Here is a 22734-nt window from a genome sequence, read left to right on the forward strand (position 1 = left end):
AAATGGAATCCGACAACAAAGGCTATGGTTGAGGTTAAGACAGGGTTGACAGTAGGATTTATAGGCTCTAGCGAGGAAGGTTATATTTGCCCCTAAAAACAACAAGGAAGATGCACCTGCGAGCTAAAATTCAGGGAGTACTCTACACAACGCTCCTGGCCTCAGTCTTGTAAACAAAAAAACAATTTTGGGCTCCCGAGTTCCCCGTCGACAAATGCTGCAACAAAATTGATATCAACAGAAATTCATAATGTCGAACATATCATTTTATCCTGCATTAATGTTTCCTTTTTGAATAATGTAGTCCTCAAAGTTTGGTCGAAAACCCCTTTAGTGATAGACGAGCCTGTTTTTTTCAGTCAGGCAGGTCGTTGGGCAACTGCCTCAACTTTGACAACACAGCCGGGTCCTCCGTTTAGCGCCAGATTAGATTTTCTCCCTCGCCCAGAGCTCTGAAAGCAGGCTGTAAAGCTTACAACACAAGCCTAATGTGGATTTTTTAATCAAATATAACTTGTGACTTTTAAATAGCTACATGCCGTGTTGATAACCGGAAAATAAGCAATACATTGACAGGTCTGACGTAGTCGTGGAAGCCGCCAAAGTTACATTAGAGCTAGCAAAAGACACAAAGCGGTATCAGTGGGAGACAAGGTAAGTTGACTGTCTCACCTAGAAACCGAAATGTAATAAGTAACCAGCTAACGTTTCATTTTGACATTCACAGAAGAGTATTCGAGTAACAGTATTCATATTGTCAAATTGTTGACACTATATATCTGACAAAGTTGAACTCTATCTGTCTTTAAATGGGCTCGGTGAAACAAGACGTTGTGTCAGGCTGAAACGGAATTTCAGTACTTTACTCATCTCTTTCACGTAAACTGACATTTTAAGTTGATAGCATAGATAACCTATGGTAACGAAAATATTTGGATGTAAATGTAAAAGTTGCACAGGTACACGTCATAAAACTCTGATATTGTTATATTCTTTTCATAAGTTTACCATTTGAGAAGAGTTTCCAAATGAGTATGTTGTTCATTTCAAGCAATAATCTAAGTGTTTGCCTCCTTTTAGGAGAAGAGCAAATTCAAAGTCATCAACCTCTCCAAAATGGACAGTAAGTATCATGTGATTTAAGACATGTTGAAGTACAGCTTTATGAATCTGTCAAGACATAAGTCGGCGCATACCTTCTCTCTTCCTTCCCAGGTGAGGATGATCTGGACATTTTGACGGCGCTGCTGGAGGAGAACGAGGGCATCGGAGAACAACAGGGCGGTCAGGAGGAGCAGGCAGACGACTTGGAGGGCCTGTTTGATGACGACAATGATGAGGGGGAGGAGTACAAAGATGGCATCGAGGAGGACGCAGACAAAGAAGACTCGGTGTCGGAACTCTTTGGAGATGTGGACGACATTGAACGTGAAGAGAAAGAAGGTGCAGGAGAAGCGTGTGAGAGCCTGGACAGGTCCAAGGAGGATTTACAAGGTTTGTGCTGCTGCAGTCTCTCCTCTACAGTGTAATAAGCTCATTAAGTGTTGCTTGTTGGGTTCACCGGTGGGGCTTTGTGTCTTCCCTCCTCAGATGAGCTCAGGCGGATGCAGGAGCAGATGCAGCGGTTGCAGCAGCAGCTGAATGCAAGCCAGAAGGTTTCTACCTCACCTTCGGCTCCAGTCACAGCTGCACGGAGCTCGGCTGCTCCCAAACCATTGACCCCCAAACCCACACCCCCTCGACAGCCCTCCAAACAGACCCCCGCCAAACCAGCCGCTGCCATTCAGAAGACCAAGACACAAGCAGGTGAACTTTTTGTTGTCCACAAGCCGCAGTGTTTGGCCACTTTTTACATTTTATTTTACACAATAAGCACAGAATAAATGGGCAAATACTGCACATACAGTACCTGCGACAAATGTTGATTTTGCTTATGTTTTCTTTTTTTGTCTGACAGCAGCAACATCTTCATCCACCCCAGTCGGAGAAGGAGGTGTGAAGCTCCAGGAGTCCTCTGACTTTTTTGATCAGCTCAACAATGCTGACTCCTTCAAGCGCAAACCCAGAGTAGCTCACCACGCCAAACCCAGCACATCCGGTACAACTTACGCAAACATGTACATGAACCAGAATATTAAGAGAAGTTTGTTATTGGAAGTCATGTTTTGAGTTTGTCTCCTTCACTGTGTTCTCAGCAGAAGACAGGGGGCCACTGGTGGAGATAAAGCTTGGCAGCTCCTTCCAGCCAGTAGAGAGCACCAGCAAGGTCACCCGCCCTCTGAAATCACCTCCATCCTCCCAGAGCAGACCTGCACCAGCTGCATCAGCAGGACAGCCCAAACCTTCCTCTCTTCCTCCCCTTCCTAAAGATGTGGCTGTTGAGAGATATTCAGGACTGCGGCTCAGGTGAGGACACTGAAGTGATTGAAAACAAATTGCAGCTCACAGCTTGAATTTTGAGTCGCATATACATATAAATACAAACAGAATTTCTCGTCCACTGTTTCAGTTTTGGATCTTTGTTCTTCTGTTTCAGAAAACCACTGGTTTCCTCCAGCGAGATGGATCGCAAGATGGCCGACCGCCGTCTGATCCGCCTGTCGCAGGTGCCTGAGCGTTTGACGCGGGAGAAGCTGGAGGACAGCGACTGGGTGACCTTTGCGGTGCTGGTGAACAAGGCCACGCCACAGAGCAACACCAGTGTAGGTTCATGCTTACATCTCTCATCCCTGGTTATAACCCTCAATTTGTTTTTTTGAATACATCAGTGTGTAAATGTTTACATATCAAACAGAAACTTGCATATCCTACATAACAGTGATACTGAATATTTTTCCTTGTCTGCTTTTTTGCTAGGTTTTTTTTGTAACTATGTGAAGCAGAGATATTGCAACATCAGCATCATGTTTGTTCACTGTGTAAAGGAAGGCTGTAGTACCAAGCCACTCTGCAAGGAAACAGCAGTTAAGAATGCCTTTATGCTACTCATGACAGAGCAGAGTTACTAAAATGAATGAATAAAAAATCAATTTGGTGGTATAAAGCCATTTTCTGGTAAAAACATTTAGCTGATTTTGAGGGAGCTTCTGGCTGTCACCATTTCTACATCACTAATTTAAGAGAAAACAATCAGCAAATTGAAACAGAAACATTTTATCTATCTATAGTTTCATTTTCTATAGCCTATATTGTCATGTTTTTGATCCTTAAATGCTGTTTCTCAGAGATTTTTTAATGTTCTAAAGCCTGTTCCACAGATATTACTGCACACTCTCAAAGAACAGAGGCAGTATAATTGGTTGAAGTTTTAGCCAATGCAGTTGAGTAACAGATGCTTTCCTAATCTAGCAGCGTCAAACCTTGATTGATGGGAAGATCGAAGTGATGAAGGCTTTTGTCACAGCACTGAAAGACAACCAAAGTCACATTCAACTTCATGGAATGTATCGGAAACACTGCGCACTGTTCAACTTTTGACCGAGTGCTTCCTCTCTGCAGGGCAAAACCTTCAGCATCTGGAAACTGAACGACCTCCATAACCTGGAAGTGTTTGTGTCCCTGCTGCTGTTCGGGGAAGTCCACAAAGAGCACTGGAAGACGGAGCCGGGCATGGTCATCGGCCTCCTCAACCCCAACCCTATGAAGCAGAAAGACGGATATGACGGGGTGAGTGGACAGTCTTGGACTGAATATAATACTGTCTGCCATGGTTGTCATTAAAAATGCTTGAATTTGATTTGCAAGAGAATGTGGGAATTCAGTTTCAGTGATATTAAGCTAAATGCAATTTGTCAGAATCTTCCTCTGCAGGTTTCCCCTTTTCCTTTAGTTTTGAAATCCTGGAAGTGAGAGAGGAATCATATAGGAGATATTGCGGAGAGTTTGAGATTTTTATATAGCTTACCCACGTCGCTGGAAATGTTCATTCTTTTCCTGCATGTAGAATCTGATTTTACTAAAAGATGACCCACGTGTAGACGAGATTTAAGTCTGAACCGCGTGACAGAAAACTGGGTCAGAAACATCTCTCACGCTCATTGCAGTCGAAAATGAGCTGTTGTCCTGACCGTGGTGAAGTGATAACGTTGTTTTATTTATCTTTTACTGAAAGACTTAAGTTTTTTTAGATTGTTTTTGGCATTGACTGGTTTGGCAATGAAAGAAAATTACAGCAGAACGCAGTGTAGAGGTGTCGGTGAAATGAAAATAGCCAGTTGGTGTCAGCATGACACGCCACACCGAGATGTTAAGGGGGGAATGTGGCGAGGGAGGCCAAAGCTGTTTCCAAATGCACGACGCAAGAGCGCGCACACACACACACACACACGCACACCTATACCACCCACAGAGGGCAGTTTGAGTTCAGACCAGGAGAGACGAGGCGTCACCTCCACACAGGCTAAAGAGCTGTCACTGACACAGAATTAGGGCTTTTGTATCAAAAAATTTTTGTTTTTTTAATGTTAACTGCCCAAAAGATGATCTCTCATCCTGTGTAATAGAAGTGCTATGCTGAATCAGTTAAGTACTCTTTCCTAGATGACTGTGCTCTTCCTTTTGTCTTTCTTCTGCTTTTTCTGAGAGCATTATTAAATAATTTTTTTGCAGAGGCTCTCTTTCAGAAGATTAAATGATGTAAATGTTTAAGTTTCAATTGACAGCACTTTGTTTTCATTACAAATTCATCTGCTGGTTGTTTTCTTTATTCTTTGACTAAACCTTTTTTTGGTAAAATGTTAACAGTCTTAACGAGTTTTACCCGCAGTCAGCAACCCAAAGATATTCCATTTACAATGATATAAAACAGCATATAAACACATGTTATTAAAGCAAGTTCCCGAACTGCAGAAGTTGTAACCATTAATCACAGTTGCCATCATATTGCTGACAGTTAGCTGACTGGGGCCTCTTTCTGATTGGCCAAATGTTAGCATGCTGAGTGTGAATGCGTGACACGTATAAACATAATGATTTTTCATATTCATCATGCTTCAGTCTGCCTTTTGCGATGTGTTTAACTTAACTTGCATGTTCAAATTGAGATGACGAGGAAGTACGACTTATCCTTCAGCACTAATGAGCGCTGTGTTGAACATTCGCAGGTGAGCCTGACGGTGGATCACCCACAGAAGGTGCTGCTGATGGGTGAAGCTCAGGACTACAGCAATTGCAAGGCCATGAAGAAGAACGGAGACCCTTGCTCTCAGATCGTCAACATGGTGGGTCCGACTTCTCCCGGCGTTCCTTTCCCTGAATTTACGGAAGTTAACGAATTCCACTTTATCTTACGGCGTGTCTCTTTGTGGCTGTTTGTTCACAGTATGACTGCCAGTTCTGCCAGTATCACGTCAAGGCCCAGTATAAGAAGATGAGCTCGAAGAGGGCCGAGCTGCAGTCGTCGTATTCTGGGAAAGCTCCCAACAAGGTGAAGGGGAAGGGCGGCAGCCTGAAAGAGCGTCTGTGTCAGGACGGCTTCCACTACGGCGGCGTGTCCTCAGCCGCCTGCGCTGCCTCGCTGTGAGTCTAATCAGTGGAGTCCCTTTATTGATGCACATACCGAGGTCGCGGCCCTATCCGATTTGGATTCTGGCTGAAATTGTCCTCACACTTTTACGGTGTTTACTAAAGTCAATTTGTGCAGGGCTAACTGCAGCTTACAAAGCCAGGAACAGCGTGTGGGACCTGGCGAGGATGCGAGCTGCCCGACTTTTTTCCAGTAACATGTCTGTGTGTTGCAGAACGGCGTCAAAACCGAACAAACCCACCCAGAAGACTCTGGACACGCTGTTTGTGAAGGGCTCGACCAAGCTCATCGATCAGGCCAAGAGGCTGGGTGAGGAGCAGTTGTCTTGCGCACACCCAGTTGTCTCTTTTAAAGCAGTGACAGTGACTGTGATATATTATACTGTGAGTATAAAAGAGAATGTCCTTTTTTTAATTGTCTCTTGTTTGTGCGTTTTCTTTTTTTTTTTTAGCCGTGCAGTCTGGTGAAGTTTCAGGATGTTCAAATGAATTTAAGAGCCTGCTGTCGATGCCGACACCCGGAGCTCTGCAGCTGAAGAAGCACCTGATACAGGGCAACAAACCAGGTAAACGGCCGGGAAACGTCCCTGTGCCTTTGACTAATGCTGCTCATGGCCTCACTGGATTATAACACATCAATATTTACAGTCAAGGTGAAAAAGCACCAACACTATTAATAACAGGCCATCTCTGATACAAGGTTTACTGCCAATAATACCACTCTTGCACTCAAATGTGTATTTTTTTAAAACATGGGTACACCAGTGAAAATAGGCGACTGACTCCTTTCACATCCAGAAAACATTCAACTTGTTTTAAAAAAGTCTTTATTGATAACATTCTGAATTAAACGCATTGTTTTTCCTGGAGCTACTGACAATTGTTAGTTTTTTGAATATCTTTTACATTAGTCTCTCTTTCAAACTCTGCACTGACTGATCAGTGTTGGAGCACTGCCTTAACAGAGACGGACTGAAAAGTATTAACTAGACGCCGTCACCTTAACGCATGTCATAGCATTGCGCCAGACAGGTGGTAAAAATTGTGTTCACCCAACTGCGTGCTGTGTTACCATGAATACAATCGGAGCCAGAGCCAAAACAAAAACTTATCATTTTCTATTTCTCTCCCACACTGGACAGTTTTGATTAGATTCTCCTTCCAAAGCAGCATAAAGACGGTTTTCAGTATGAAGAGGCAGAATATCAGCTTGAGAAAAAAACATCATTAAAACATGTAAATAAAGAAATGTCTCTAGCCAGGTTTGATCCCAGCTTGGAACAGTAGCTTGGTGTTTACGTTGTTGTTCATCCTCAGTCTCCAAGGATGCAGCTGGAGTTCCCCTTCAGTCCATCTCAGCCTCAGACCTGCTGAAGCAACAGAAACAGAGGCAGAGAGAACTTCTGCAGAACCGTCTGCAGAGGGCAGGCGACATCCAGAAGAGGGTGCTGCAGAGTTCAGCAGGGCCCAGACCTGGGTCGTCATCCACACTGGGCCGGGTCGGTCTGACGTCCCCGAAAGCAGCGTCCGAGGTCCCGAAGAACACCCAGAGCCCTGCGGCCCCCCACGCCCCCACTCTGGGCCGAGGTTTCACCGAAGGGGAAGACATCCTCTTCTTCGAGAACAGCTCTCCACCTGCAGCCGCCCCCAGCGCTCTCAGCCTATCAGCCGCCAAGCTGTTGGCTCTGAAGAAGCTGAGAGCCAAGGGGAAGGGGCTTCAAAAGGAAGACCCCAACGCTGTGAAGAGAAAGAGGAGTAACAGCAGTGAGATCAACACCAGGGTGGAGAAGAATCTCACCTCACCCAAGGGTACACAATCATACCTGTGTTTACTTAATGCATGTTTTGTGTGTTTAGATATGGATAACATATTGCATAACATAAATCTAATAGATTTTTAGGGATTTTACTTGGCAGCAATTTATATAAGAAAATCATTCACTAAAAGAAAATGCAGTCATGACGAGGGATGAAGAGCTCGCTGCTGAAAGTGTAGAAAGTTGAGCGCTAGATTCATCTATGAAACAACTTCGTGGTTGCTCGTTCTGACCCGTCCTTTTACTCACCGCGCAGGTGAAACATCCAGTAACGAGGAAGAAGAACCGGCCCAGAAGAAGAAGCGAGATCAACTCCTCTACGTCCAGTCGGAGGAGTTTCAAAAGATCCTCAACGCCAAATCCCGACACGGCGCTGTGCTACAGGCGGTATGACAAAGTCACGCTTGATAACATTTCATCTGTTAAGACTTTTGGCTTCGCAGCTCCCCGTTTGCAAATCCAGCTGCACTTACACGTGTTAAACATTGCAAGATGTGTTTAAATTAAAGACGTTTCTACCTCTCGCAGGCTGAGTACCAGCTGCAGGAGCGCTACTTCGACGTCCTGGTGAAGAAGGAGCAGATGGAGGAGAAGATGAAGGGCATCAGGGAGATGAAGTGCCGTGCTGTTTCCTGTAAAAAGGTACTGAGTTGTAAATCCATAAATTAGCTAAATATGGTGTTTATAAACATTAATGTGAGCATGGTGGAGGTGATTATTAGCCCCCCCTCAGTTGAACTAAGTTGTTATTTCCCACGATCCCTTGCCTCCAGTGTGGCTACACCTACTTCAAGCCGGCAGATCGTTGCGTGGAGGAGAATCACGACCTGCGGTGGCACGACGCTGTGAAGCGCTTCTTCAAATGCCCCTGCGGACAGAGAGCCATCGCTCTAGACAGACTACCCAACAAACACTGCAGGTGAGACTCTTCGTGCTCCTGTCATCACTTTCAGGGTTCACTGCGGTCATGCAAATAACATGCGCGTTAAATGAATGTTGTTTTATCGTTCCAGTAACTGTGGGCTGTTTAAATGGGAGCGTGACGGGATGCTGAAGGTAAAATATCTTTTACTCAGATCATTTAAAACACTGAATCTTTCATTGCTGTGAAAGAAACAGACCTGATGTTGCTCTTGACGTTTTTTTCTTCCAGGAGAAAGCCGGACCAAAGATCGGCGGAGAGCTCCTCCTGACTCGAGGAGAGGAGCACGGCAAGTTCCTCAACAGCAAGTGACGGCACCAAGCCGACTGTCGAGGGAAAGTACCGGAAGAACTGCGTGTTAAGAATCGTTTTAAATTTGTATGAATTATGTTTTGAAAGTGTCTGTTTTGTTGATTATGGATATTTTTAATGTGATGTGATGATGCTGGATGTGTTGATTAAAGTAATATTTTGCAACATTTCACGTCAAACGCTCGTTTTTTACTCAGTTGACGGAATAATGTAGTGATGAAAGATGAGCACACTGATTCTGGTGCAGATCTGGAAGGAATGTAATCATATAAAACTTAAATAGCATGATGGAAAACATTTGCCTGACTGTTATTCTGTTTTTTCACCAAAGACAATTTAACATGAGACCGTAGGAAAAGAAACGGCCTTTATTTAGCGATGGCTGAATTCAATTTAGCTGCCTCAAATTAGGATCCTGAATTTTTAATACTGAACAGCGCTTCTTCATTATGCTATTAGGGAGTTATCACATTACTGCCTTTAAGAAGCCCTCTTACTGTTCCATATTTCTGGAACTGTAGGTTATTTGGTTAGTAAAGGACTGAACAGTCTCCCGTATCGTGACACAGCCATCCTCTAAACACACTCCATGTGTTGGTGCGATGAAAGAGGCCAGGTGGCGCACACACTCCAGTCAGCGGGCCAATCCACTTGGCTGTGAATGGGAAAGGTCTGAGGTGGAATCGCAGCGCAGAGATAAAATAAGGTTTTTTGGATGTGCAGCTGTGTGATTACCCAGCATGGCGTGCCATGCCACATCATTCTGAGGGTTTCACTTTGGGCTCGTTATGCCGTCCTTTGCTGTTTTTCTCTCTCTTCGCCTCATCTGTCTCCCCGTTGCCCAGTTCGGTTCTAATATTTCCACTCTGGAATGTGGAATCAATCTCTGGCTGATGACTTCTGCAGCTCACCTCATCTTCTCTTTTATTCCACACCGCCTCCCTTCCTTTAAATACTCCAAATACCAGACAGAGCAAGGCTGAGTAAAAAAACACATCAATGGTCTGGTGAAGTCAGACACCTCTTTATTTGTTATTTCGACCTCGGACATCAAATACGTTTCAGACTGTTGAGAGAATGCCTCAGGCTGACATCGTATAGCGTGTATGTACATGCAGAAAAGGCGGTTTAGACCAACCATGTAAAATGTATGCCTCCATTTTATATGATAAAGTTGGCTTACAATACAAATACTGCACTTTTAATACATTTTACAGTTTGACGTGGAGACACATGTTGCACCATTAAGATTTTAATAGACAAAAGAAAGCGATAACCTGTATCTTGTAGATTAAAGTACTGTAAAACAACGAGATAACTCTAGCACTTGCTCTCAAGGTGTCAGGAATCTACATTTGTACGGGGGTAAAGGTGATGCTCCGATGAGAGGCGCTGTAGCCCGGCCCTCCACGCGACACAGTACGCTCAGTGGAACCAGTGGTAGCGAGGATAGAGACCATCGTAGTGATACTCCCGTATCTGCTCGTGCGTCTCCCTTGATCTCTCATCTGACTCTGTAGATAAAGAAATTTAAAAAAAATCAATAAATAAGGTGGCTATAATCAAGGTCGGAATTGTCACCTTATCCCAGTTTCTCTCAGCTCTGCAGTGCTTTAGCGTCTTTTAGCTAATTGTTTTGTTTATCCAGCTTAAAAATGTGCTTCTTTGCTTCACTCTCTTTTGCCTTTTTAGCCACAGCTGGCAGCCATTTAAAGCAAAAACAAAAAAACAAAGATAAACTTGCATGCTAACTCTGCAGCACCAAACACCAGACAGTCATAATCAGCCACTAGCTTAATGTGTCATTTATTGACCAAAGAGCCAGTAATTTCCTTCGAGTTAGTGGAGACCAAAACGTGTTGGACTTTTTTCTGCCAACCTGCCTCAGTGTCTGCGATTTGTATAAATAGGCAGCTGTTTGCTAACCAAAAACAATTCTTGCAAAGTCTTTAATTGGCTAATGCTCGTGGTCCACTTTGTTAGCATTTAGCTTGGGGTATGCTTTGATTTTTGGTTAGGCCGTCCCTCCTCTCTATGTCTATATATAGACTGTATAGGAATACAGAGCAATCTAATGTCTAATGTTAATTGTAGTTATGATTATCAGAGATTTCGGGGGATTAGCTTCTCCCATTTGGTCACAGCAAGTGCAGGTGAATCAACAAACCACTGACAAAATGGCAGCAAAGCCTACATTGCTGGGAGAACACATTAAAATCCAAAATGAACACAAATTCAATTGGTTCAGCTAAATACACTTTGTTTGTGTCAAGTTTGACTTGTTAATGGCCTGCAACGAACACATAACATGATTAGAAATAGCTAATTCACATTTCCATTCCGATGGTGTGGCTAATTTTGGCGATGGAGGTAACCATTTTTACGATGTTTTTGTTCTTCCTCTTTGTGGATGAAGAGCCAACAATCTTGAGACGCATGAAAAATAAGAGTAACGACATGTATGACACTTTCTACAAAACCTTGGTGTGTTCTGCGATCTGACGGTGGAGATGTTTTTACCACCTTGTTGACCCAAACCATCCAAAACACCGTTTATCTTATTTATAAAACCGAGTCGCATTTTTATGGTTAGCAGTTCTTAGTTTAGAAAACTGTCATGACAGCCATCACACTGGACGGACAACCGCAGGGAAGATTGTCAGCTTGGGGTCGACCACAAATGGACACTTTGTTTTGGTGTGGAGTCCCCAGGCGCTCCGCCGCGGTCCAGAGGCTCGTGGGTGACATTCGAGACCCAAACTGGAACTCCAACTCCAATTAAACCTCAGGTTTTTTCTCAAGGATCAATTACGGTTAGCCCTCCCAACATGATACAAACTTAAATTAGCTGGATTTACTTAAACAAAGTCCCTATATATGTTTAATGTTTCTGTTTTATTCCGTGTTTTGAGACAGTCATCTTGAGAAACACACTTATTGTTAAATATTTTCAGTCTATGGGGTGAAAATGAGTTAAATGTTGTCACTCAAGCACATTGTTAGCTGCATGTACCTTCAGTTTGAGGGAAGATGAACCTGAGAGTCTTTAAATGGAACTGAAAGCAGTTGCATGCAGGTCTTACCATCGCGTGCCTCCTCTGCGTAGTTCTCATGCTCATTCCTCTGCTCCTCATTGTATTCCCTCCACCGCTCGTTTGCAGCAATCTTCACCCGCTGCTCAGCTGGGGAGAGAAGAAGGGAGAGGAAAGTTGAGAAGTCATCCAAACATTTGATTTACAACCTACTGGTGTGATACTGATGATGCAGGTGCAGACTGTTCCCTCCCTAGACAACCTGATGTTTTTGACTTTTAGCTCTGCAAGTGGCATGGCATTTGAAGTTACATTTTGTAGACATTCATGGTCCCAGAGGATAAATCTTAATGATTAATGGCTCCCTGACTTGCCTTTTAGCCTCAGCAGCTTTTAAAAATGTTCATCTGTCCTGTATTTCAACATCTATTGGCACCAAATCTTGTGAAGACATTCCCGGTCCCCAGAGGACAAACCTACTGACTATGATCATCCCCTGATTCCTCCGGTTCCACCATAAGGTTGACATTTTTGTTTTGAAGTTACATATTTCAGCAACTACTAGATAGATCGGTGTGACATTTAGTACATGGATTCGTGGTCCCCTCATGATGAATTGTAAAACTTTATAGGTCCTAGAAGATTAATCCTAAAGACTTTGGTGATCCCTTACCTGCCTTGTAACCTCACCAGCAGGTAAAAGTTTTCACATGTACTGTAGTTCAACATCTTTTGGCACCAAATCTTGTTCAGACATCCCTGGTCCCCAGATGATGACCCCTGCTGACCTTGATAATTCCCTGTCTCCCCTTTGGCCCCCATGAGATTGATTTTTGGGTTTTGAGAGAAATAGCAAGAACTATCATACAGATTGGTGTGAAATTCAGTGCACCGGTTCATAGTCACTGCATGATGAATATGGAAAACCTTGGTGATCTCTGGGCTTTACATCCATCACTATCAACAACGCTGATTTTCAAGTTGCCCAATATGTTATGACTTAAATCTGAGCAAGTCTCTCTAGCCTCAGCCTCATGCTACACGCATCAGACATTACTATGCTGTAAGTCCTTCAATTTACTTTTACTTTAACATGCTTTTGAACAGTAGGTATTACGTCACAACATTTCACAGACCTACCGGAGTCTGAAAATTTGGATCTCAGTAGGAGCCAAAGAATAGGAGGTTTTCCTTGATCTAAAGTGCAAACTATGATGAAATGTCACACTCCTTGTCAACACTATCTGTTGATAAAGCATCCTTGATTACAGTGATTCTTCTCCAAACTGGTGGAACTGGGCTGGTTGGCTGGATAGTGCAGAGGTTCCAAAAACCCTGAATGGAACCAATCAAAAAAACAGAGCTAATTTGGTGGAAAATGGCTGTCCTTGACCTCAGAATAACAGTTCATAAGGTAAATGGGAAAATCATGGGACATTCGGAAACAAAACCATACAGGGATGCACTGAAGTCACGGTTGGTTTTAAATCATCCAGCATCTGTTGGAAAATATGGCTATTACAGATGTGTGCATTGTGTTTTAAATAACCATTTTCTGTTGGTACACTTTGGTATTTTAAGTCAGGTAATAAAGATTAGATGAAAAACTGAAATTGGCTGATAAACCACAAGAAGTTACTGAAGTCGAACCTCAAAAACAACTCAAATTCAGCCGTGGTGGGATCATTTGTTGGCATGCCAGTGCAGAGACGCTTACGGCCGGGCAAAAAAATAAAAGTCCTTACAAACAGTCACACAACTGCCCCCTCATGAACCGACCTGGCACGAACATAATCAGCCTTTTTCTTACGGTAAGTGTTGTTTTTTTCCCAAGAATGTTTGTCCAGCGGATGAGGCCCCCGGGCTGGTGCTCTGATGGGCGGGCAAGGTGAAATGACCTGTCTCTGGAGGCCTGCACCGGGGGAACACTCCTCTGACGGGGTTTTCACCAGTAAAAGAGACGAATTGACAAGAATACATTTCACTGAGAAGAGGAAAATCACTGCTGGTGAGCCTGGCCATTTATCTCAGTTAAATGAATAAAGGAACCCTGTTTCTATTTTTCGAAAGAAGTTGTTTTGGTGATAAGAGCATGACGAAAGTTCCAGTGTGATTGCAGGAATGTCCCGAAACACCTTTTAATTTGTGCGTTCGCTCATTTGAGTTGAGGTGCGTCCATGTCGTGCATCGCACAGGATGCTGGCAGCGCAAGAACGAGCTTATTGTACCGAGAAACTGACAGAGTAGGAGCCTGCTCCACGCTACCCTGTGACTCCTTCTGCAGCCTCCAGCTTCTCTGTGTGTGTGTGTGTGTGTGAGACAGAGAGCTGTGTGTGTGTGTGTGTGTGTGTGTGTGTGTGTGTGTGTGTGTGTGTGTGTGTGTGTTGGATTTAAGAGCTGCTACTGTATAGAACAAAACACCTGCTTGAGTTTCCATTACTCTCTCTCTACTTCTCTCTTGAGCTTGCAGTCAAAACCTCAAAACCTCTTTAGAGTCCGGCAACAAACCGACAAAACCAACACTCTCACACGTTTCTCTGTGGGAGGCCATATTTCAGACTGTCTCAAATGTGGCCACATGAACCGCTCAGGCGATGTTGTGACAAGTCAACCACACGCAACACCAAATACGAATAAATATAACACTCACTTAAAACCACAGACAAAACACTTTACTCACAAAAATGCTGGTTTACTGCCCGTGAGATGACAGACCTTAAGTAATGAACTCAAAACTATTTCCTCTTGGCAGGTAACAGCAGCCCAGCTACTGTTATCTAGAGATCGAGGAGGGAAACAGATATTAAAGCAGTTACCTTGGAGCTCAGCATAGGATCGGGGTGAGCGGCGACTGCGGCGTTTGAAGAAGTTGGACGCTTCCGACTCGGGCACGAACACCTGCCGCGCTGGCCCTGAAGGTCAGAGGTCAGAAGGTGAAGGTGACACAAGGAGGACGCGTGGAGCACAGTTATTTCAATGAGTGATATAACCTTTATAACCTTTAGGATGGCCTGCTTTCGAGTCGTCCCGGACTGCTGCACTGTCCACCACACTGGAAACTGCAGTTTGAGGCAAAGGGAAATTATGATTTGTCGTCTTTGATTATAAAACATGTGAATTGTGTCAGTATTGTAATAATATTATTAAAAAATAATATTGAGAGTGTTAAAACTGTGTCTCAGTCTCTACATGTGTACTCAGATTTGTAAACGTGGACACTGATCTTGTGTATGTGCATAGATTTTGTGTTTGTGTATAAGAATCTGAAACTATACCACGCCCATTAGTTCACTAATTGGTACTTTTTGTACCTGAGTATATTTAAGACAGGCTTGAACTTGAGTATTTCTGTGTCCTTCTACTTTATACTTCTTCTACATTTTGGAAGCAAATATTGTGCTTTTTCTCTGCCATATTTATTTGATAATCTTAGTTACTGGATACCTTGCAGATTGCATGCTGCGTCACTTTTATTTATATACATTTTGATTTCCATATTTTATCTGTATTATCTTTTTAAAAAACATTGATTTTAATGACCAGAATAAATAGATAAATAATGGTTATAATATTGGATGATGACCCATAGTCAGTGTTGTGAAAAGTACCCAAAAGTCATGCTTGAGTTTGATTATTGATATTGTGTCAAAACTTTAGTATGTATGAAAATGAATTCTCTTGAATAGTATCAAAAGTAAAGTAAATGTAAAGGTATATCATAAACATACAGTCAGATCAGCAACTGATTATTTAAATAAACACCTGTTGGCAGTTAAGCACAGAGCGAATCTGACAGAGCTGCAAGCAAAACGACTAGTTCGCTCCTACTTGTTTTCGATGTAACTGATCATAAAATAGTGTTAGTCATATCATGGTGTGCACTGGAATATTGATGTTTTGAGCTGCTATAAACATACAGTATTGACATGTAAGTCTATACTATGGGCCAACCTATTATCAGCCTGGCCAGTGTTATTTTTTGTATGCAACTGCCAGTAAACAAAATCAATTTAACAATGCACTACTCTGCTCTGATGCAGTATGTGATCTTTAAAGTAACTAGATACTAATACTATCAAATAAATGTACGTGGAGTACAGTACGGAACTTAAGTAAATGTACACAATTCCATTAAATTACTTCCCTTAGTATACAGTAAATACATACAGTACATCTAAATATATGTATAATTGACCTTTTATTACAATTAATGTCATTATACTTTTACCAAAGTAATATATTGATAAGATATTTTTACCTTTACTCGGTTTTTATTCATTACTGAAAACATAACTCAAAACTAATTGAATGCAAGTATAATTCTATTTAATTATACACAGGATACAATTATACAAAACATACACAATTATCACTAAGCATACATTTTGGAATAAATATGAACTCTGGCACATCTAAGTGCATTACATCCTCGGAACCTTTCTTTTTATCTCCTCTGAGGATGTATAATCAAAAACACCCGTCCCCCCCCCCGCCCACCCACACAAAAGGTACTCACAGGTGAGGAAGAGGAGGGTGGTGAGCAAAGAGAGCACGACGACTCGAGTCCAGGACATCTTGACAGAGAGAGAGCGACGCGAGAACCCTACTGGACCTGACAGCAAACCTAACCGAAGTGAACTGAGAGAGGAGAGGAAGATGAAGGAGGAATGGGAGGAAGGTGGGAGAGGCAGGGAGAGTGGGAGGAGAAAGGGGGAGAGAAAGGCTCAGGGAGGGGAGGAAAGCTGCTGGAATTTTGGTTGCCCAAGGGAGAAGAAGAAGAAGAAGAAGAAGAAGAAGAACACACAGAGGGAAAGGATGAGTGAGGTGAATTAAAGAAGGAAAATAGTATATGTGTATACTAGTATTGTGGTATCTGAATATGCTGCATTGACATTGTGTGTCATTGTTTCAAATGTTGAAAGGTTGAAAAACACTAAAACTACTTAAACTTGCTTTAAATGCTGTTTGGCCACTTGGGGGCAGCACAACAAGCTGTAAACACAACATTGACCTTTCATCACCTTTATGGAGTTAATTAGCTAACAATTGCCTTTACATGGAGCAACATTAGCATGGGTTTGGAATGAAAGCTAATGTACACAAACATAACAGCAACCTGATGAACATACATTTAAGATCTGCTCCCTTTTTGGCTCTGTTTTGGTCTCCACCAACTCCTGAACAGACCCTTTAATCAAAATGTATACCTATATTTATAATGACATCAAATGTGCAGCTTATAGCACGTAGAAAGTAACATGAAATAAATCCTCATATTGTTTTTTTGTGTCTTGGTGCGATTTTTTTTTTCCACATTTTTCTGAGTTATGGTGAGGAAAGGGAAAATACAGGAAAGTATTGTCAGCTGTGAGACTTTCTGCCTCTGTTTTGAATTCCGGGAGAGAACAGTGGCTCAGCGAACAGAGGCAGGGCTGCTGCTTTGACGACTCCCTGCAAGAAATTAAAGACTGGAGACGGAGACGAGGACAAATAACGTTAAACATCATTAGTGCGTTAGCCCTGAGATTTATTTATTTCGCCAGGTACATTTATTTCCTGCCTCGTGTGCTGTTTTGTGCGGCTGGGTGAGCTGACGCGAGCGAGGACACGTCTCTCACCACCGGCCTATCAGCTAATCAAAGACTCATCCGGCAGTTCAAGGGCCCCTTTGTGTCTGTGCGTGGATGACATTCACACAGACTTCCGTGTAATCTGTTTTTGTGTATGTTATTTGTGTCAGGGGTTAAACTTGAGTTTGCTGACCAAAGTTCACTCAGCTTGAGCTGTGACTAAATAGGTAAATGGGTCAGCTTGACACAGTTTAAAGCTGAAATCAATCCCAAAAGAAGATAGAATATTACATTGTATTGGCATGGTAGTATAGCTATAGATAATGTGGAGCTATTGCAAAATAATTACACTTGTAACATGGAATTTAACAAACCTGCTGCACTCACAGATAATCATCTATCTATTGTGCATTTGTTGCTTACTATATGAATGGGGTATATTTCCCCTCAGGCAGATTGTGTGCAGGTGGTAACATCTCAGTGTTGTGTAGTGGACCCATTCATTATCTTTCCAGGTATGACTGATCTCAGTCTTGAGCATACCTGATTGCACTAACCTGTGGTTAATGCTTCATCGCGCTGCGGGCTATTGAACTGCATGTGTGGGGCTTCGAGGCGCAGAAATCATACGTCGCTGTGGATCTTTTCCTCCGACTGTGTGTTGAAATCTGAAATGTGGGTCAGTTTCCTCCGAGGGAAACTGGGCAGAGACGACGGGCCACTTTGCCCAGAAAAGTGACAACAGATCTGGGGAACATTTAGCGTAGCACGAGCCTGCGGTTAGACCTGTGTGTGTGAGGAACTATTTGCTGTGTGTGCACTTATCTGTATTTGCATGTGTGCGCATGTACATGTGTGTTTTTATACATGTGTATTTATTGGCGTGTGTGTATATATGTGAATGTGCCTGATTGTCTCTCCTGCAAATGTTTGTTCATATCAGACTGTAGAGTTGATTTGGTTGTCTACCTCCTTCTCTAATGCCCACCACGACAAGGCCTCCACATTACAGCTCTCCTGTGTGTGAATGAATTTCCTCCATTTCTGAATACAACACAGAACTGAGAGCTTCCCTTTGGATTCGGACAAAGGCGCTGTTTGAACACACGCAAGCACACACACTCTCTCTAAACTGTGCAGGATCAGATGGTTTTTTCGGGGGGGGTCGTTCCACAGTGGGGAGCCAGGAAATAAGCAGGCCCCCATCTGAAAACAGTGAAACCTCCTGAGACCATCATGTGACTGCTGGAAAGTCACTCGGTGTTGAGCAACTCTTCTCTGATGCACTGACAATAAAACAGTATGTGTGATCGTGATCTTCCCATAATCCCACAGCGGTTCTCTCATTAAAGGTAAATATCATGTCTTTAGGATTTACATTTCTGGCAATTAATTATGCTCTAGACTTTAACATTTATCAACTTGATACTATATCACACAAGTTATGTACTACTCTTACACAAGTCTTTTCAGTGTTGCAGCGATTTATTATCATTAATGTTAACAAAACATTTCAGTCATCACAGCATGATTCTAGAAAACAAAATGTACATTCACTCATCATCAAATGAGATCGTTAACACACAGTGTTACATTTGTAAGGCAGTATAAGGTAAAGGCCTCTGTAAGTGTTAAGAGCTACAATCAACACTGATCATTCACACGTTTTTGCTTGAAAAGAGCGTTCAATATTCTCTCACTTACACGGCTTCGCCTCATTCTCAGCCTCGCTCCGCCTCTCTCTCTCTCACACATCATGATCCTCACTTTCTTAATCAACACGGGTCATCGTATTTTCAAGCTTGTGAAACTAACGTCCCTTTATTTGTCAAATTATTAATAAGCAGTTTGATAGACATTTGAGAATGTGTTCACACCGATCCACTGCTTTTAAGTGCCATTTTTACTGTATTTGTGCAGTAAAACGTTGGGAGCAAGTGGGAGGTGTACTGACTGTCAGCCGCTTTATTCTCATACTGTGTAGTGACTTGCTCATAAGTTGACTGATATTATCTTTTTAAAATGGTACTTCATGTTTTTTTATGTTTTTGGTTAGAACAGCATGCTCAAATGATCAACCAGCACAAACTCTAAAGTTACAAAAAGTTAGAATGTAGTAACCTAAAATTAAATTCCGTCATTAAATTTGATAATATGATACGAAAAATGAATCATTTTACTAAATAAAACACTTTCTGTGTCAGTGTGAACATGCCCTGTTACTTCTTATCCAACCACCGTAGCAATCGTTTCTACTCTGAGCTCAGTCATCAACCAGCCCGCAGTGATTTCTTCCATCGCAGGCCTGTGGTGTCTTTATAGGGAAATCCTCTCTCCTTGCACCAGGCGGCCTCGGAAAGCCCAGGTGTCCTGTAGGAGAAAACAGAGTGAAAGGGTTAGTTCAACAAAAAACAAACCACAAGTACATTTCTTTCCTTTAACATGTTATCCATTGAACTTAATCATACATTAAATCGTGTCCAACGCAGCTTTAGGGCTAAAGTTTGTTATTACTGTACTAAGCTTTATAGGTTAAACATGCACAGACCCACCAAATATCAACATTTAATATCAACAGAAGTAATCAATCTGTGTCAAACACCTTAAACTGATTTGTATCTGCAGTGTTTTATTATTATGAATGTAATGTGAAGGTAAATGTCTGACCGTGAAGGTGATTTCGTTGTCCAGGGCGTACTTCCTGGCTGCGATCTCCTGCACCTCCTTCTCTATGTTCTCCTGCGTGGTCCCCTTCACGTCGATGTAATAGCAGTCAGCACCGGCGTAGTGGCAGGAGATGGCCTGGAAGCACAAAGATCACAAAAGATCCTCTGAGCTGATAAACAGTGGCGCCTGTTTGTTTAAGGACATTCTGGGACAACAGGTGGATTACAGGTACCTTGCGGAAGCCCTGCGTCTGGTTCATGCCGGAGCCGTGGATCAGCAGCGGATGGAAAAAGACGGTGTCACCCTTCTCCATCTCCAAGTGCACCCTGGGGTGCTGCGGGTCGTAGCCACGCACTCCGTGGTACATCTTGTTCACACCACCCTGAGGACCCACAAACAGTGTATATGTGTTTATACTTCCTATCAGGTATATTTTTTTTAGAATTGAATTTGTGTGTGTGGTTTTGTGTGTGTGTTGGTGTGTACCTCCCACTCAGGGTAGTCGTGCTCCTGCAGGGTGCCGGTGTGTGTTCCCGGCAGGACGACCAGGCATCCGTTCTGCCTGTTTACCCTCTCCATTGCAGTCCAAGCACAGACGATCTTGTCCGCGGGGCGGAACGGGAAGTAATGCAGATCCTGATGCATCGGGTGACGAGACGTCTTCTTACCTGAGACAACAGGACGGACATGTCAGAACACCTGAACCTGGTGTTAGACAACTAAAGAGAGAGAAGTGCCGTTTCTTCAAATAAAAACCCGTAAATTGCAAATATCACTTAATTGCCCCATACCTGCATCAGGAGGTTTGTTGATCAGCATTGTGTGCATGGCCATGATGTTGGGTCCAGTGAAACACTCCACATAGTTCAGAATCTGATAAAGAAAAGCACACGTTCAACATCTCAGTGTCATACGGTCACATCAGCGTGGTTTTTGATCCTAGTCTATCCAGGCTCAGATGTTTAAACTGTGACAAAACACAAGTTGCGAGCAAACACATTTATACAAAGACCTTTTGTGACCTTGTTGTGTGTGTTGTACCTGTGGTAGGGCGCAGTACCGGAACAGTTCCGGGTCTTCCTGGTAGTCCTGCAGTTTGGAGACCGCTTTTTGATCCGGAACGAACTCTGACTTAACGATCGCCAAGTCCCTCATCACCACCAGACCGGGAACCTTCACTTCCTGTCGACAGATCCGTTCAAACTCGTTCCTGGAGTCCACACGGATGATATTCAGCATCTCAAAATATAAACTCTTATAAAAATAGGCTGACATTTTTTATACGACATTTAAAGCAAATTTACAATAAGATAACCATGTCCGTGGAGACAAATGATCTTACTGACTTTGTGGTTTCTCTGTAATGGTTCAATTACTAACAGTGACGTGTTTATGATCATTCTCCGGGTCACCTGAACTTGTCGATGTCCTCTTCAGACACCAGATTCTTAATGAGAATGAAGCCATTTTCCTCGTAGAAGAGGCGCTGTTCTGGGGTCAGCAGGTCGTTATCAAAGGTATATCTACAAAGAAGTGATAACAGACAACAATATGTAGGTTAATTTCATATTTAGCTGGACTAATAGACAGTCCACTGTTTTAATGTTGTATTCAGGTCATATTGGATACACAAACAGCAGTACAAAAACAGTTGCAGTGACACTAAACCAGCCTAAAACAGGGCTTGTTTTCTTATTATCTTCTGAATGCATGACAGTGATTGCACCACCAGCTGTTACTGCTGTTACACAGGAGCAGGACAGTGGGGCATTAAACTGGGCAAAGGGAGCGCTGGAGAAACTGTGTCAAAGGTGAGCGATGATAAATATGGATTGTATAACAGGGGACATGTGAACCTTTAGCCGGAGACAACTGTTGTGGCTGCCAAATGCTGCGTTGGAAATGTGGGCAAACTTGAACTCGAAGTGTCCTTACCTCAGTCTGTGTGGGTGGGTGGAGGTGGAGGTGGAGGTCTGAGCAGAGGTTGGAGCAGCTGCCTGAAGGAGTGACGTTAAGTGAAGGAGAACAACAACAAGAAGTGACACCTGGAAACAGACGCAAAGCCCTCTGAGTTGGGCTGTGTTAAGCTAACTGTTTAAAGTGCTGTTTATAGCCTCCGTGTAGCTGTTATGAATTCATTTTCCATTCGGTAAAACTCTTGAAATGCTCCACTTGAGACCAAAACAAATTGCCCTGCAAACCGCTACAAAAAGAATGGCGGCAGCCTCAACTCAAACGGTGTTATACTGTGAACACACGAGTGACAGACCCACATTTTATAACGATAAAAACACATTCATAAACAGTGATATCGGTAAAGTACACCTGTGTCGCACCTCATTTCTCCGGAGGCCTGTGGTCCACAGCGGGACCCCGGTGTAGCCCACCGGAGCTGCCCGCCGTGAGACGCGCAGCTGTCGGCTAACGGATCAGCCTCTTCCGCTCCGTGCAGCCTGGGCGATACAACAGGAGCAACGCAGAATTAAAAGGATACGATATTAGAAGAGGGTCGATCAAGATGATTGATCAGTAGTCTGAGTCTTTCCGCAGCCCGAGACATGTTGTCAGTCAGGTTGTGAGCCGGTGTGATCCCGATGCGGACGGGTAACTAGTTTTGAGGGGTGTGTGACTGGGGCAAAGTGCAGCGATGATGACAACACACACGCACACACACCTACAGGCGCTGTCAATACAGTGCAGGCTGCTCTACATTCAGGTCTGTGCAACATGGTTATTCAGAGGAAAAAGATAAAATCATGTTTCAAGTATAACATTTCGTTATGAGAAATACCTTCAGTACTGATCTAATATACACGATCCTTACAAAGGAATATGTTGATATATTTTGACAGATATGTATGAGACATAATCATTTATGTTGTTTAAATTAC

General features: G+C 43.0%; 3 protein-coding genes across 6 annotated transcripts; 1 reads left to right on the forward strand and 2 right to left on the reverse strand.

The window, feature by feature from the left end:
* Window positions 1-411: 411 nt before the first annotated feature.
* On the forward strand, window positions 412-8746 carry mcm10 (minichromosome maintenance 10 replication initiation factor). 4 transcript variants are annotated; one of them, XM_030439307.1, is made up of 18 exons: window positions 412-654; window positions 1081-1123; window positions 1216-1494; window positions 1591-1806; window positions 1958-2098; window positions 2196-2406; window positions 2537-2702; window positions 3499-3666; window positions 5103-5219; window positions 5321-5517; window positions 5739-5839; window positions 5982-6089; window positions 6841-7332; window positions 7597-7727; window positions 7869-7982; window positions 8114-8259; window positions 8354-8396; window positions 8494-8746. In XM_030439307.1, exons 2-18 carry the CDS (start codon window positions 1117-1119, stop codon window positions 8572-8574), a joined length of 2718 nt encoding a protein of 905 aa, XP_030295167.1. In that variant the 5' UTR covers window positions 412-654; window positions 1081-1116; the 3' UTR covers window positions 8575-8746. The 4 variants fall into 4 exon arrangements, with proteins under 4 accessions (XP_030295167.1, XP_030295168.1, XP_030295169.1 ...); XM_030439308.1 differs by having other exon boundaries at window positions 2199-2406; window positions 5739-5833; window positions 5976-6089; XM_030439309.1 differs by having other exon boundaries at window positions 1961-2098; window positions 5739-5833; window positions 5976-6089.
* Window positions 8747-9574: 828 nt separating this feature from the next.
* Window positions 9575-16271, reverse strand: ucmaa (upper zone of growth plate and cartilage matrix associated a). The gene is made up of 5 exons (XM_030440246.1): window positions 16123-16271; window positions 14606-14665; window positions 14423-14518; window positions 11658-11756; window positions 9575-10088 (listed from the first exon to the last, which is right to left on the reverse strand). Exons 1-5 carry the CDS (start codon window positions 16178-16180, stop codon window positions 10000-10002), a joined length of 402 nt encoding a protein of 133 aa, XP_030296106.1. The 5' UTR covers window positions 16181-16271; the 3' UTR covers window positions 9575-9999.
* Window positions 16272-18642: 2371 nt separating this feature from the next.
* Window positions 18643-22505, reverse strand: phyh (phytanoyl-CoA 2-hydroxylase). Its single transcript, XM_030440745.1, has 9 exons — window positions 22338-22505; window positions 21779-21840; window positions 21256-21366; window positions 20885-21053; window positions 20635-20716; window positions 20330-20511; window positions 20076-20225; window positions 19844-19978; window positions 18643-19546 (listed from the first exon to the last, which is right to left on the reverse strand). The coding sequence occupies exons 1-9, from the start codon at window positions 22401-22403 to the stop codon at window positions 19493-19495; spliced, it is 1011 nt and encodes a 336-aa protein (XP_030296605.1). The 5' UTR covers window positions 22404-22505; the 3' UTR covers window positions 18643-19492.
* Window positions 22506-22734: the final 229 nt, after the last annotated feature.

The sequence above is a fragment of the Sparus aurata genome, chromosome 14, assembly GCF_900880675.1.
Source record: "Sparus aurata chromosome 14, fSpaAur1.1, whole genome shotgun sequence".
Classification (NCBI taxonomy): domain Eukaryota; kingdom Metazoa; phylum Chordata; class Actinopteri; order Spariformes; family Sparidae; genus Sparus; species Sparus aurata.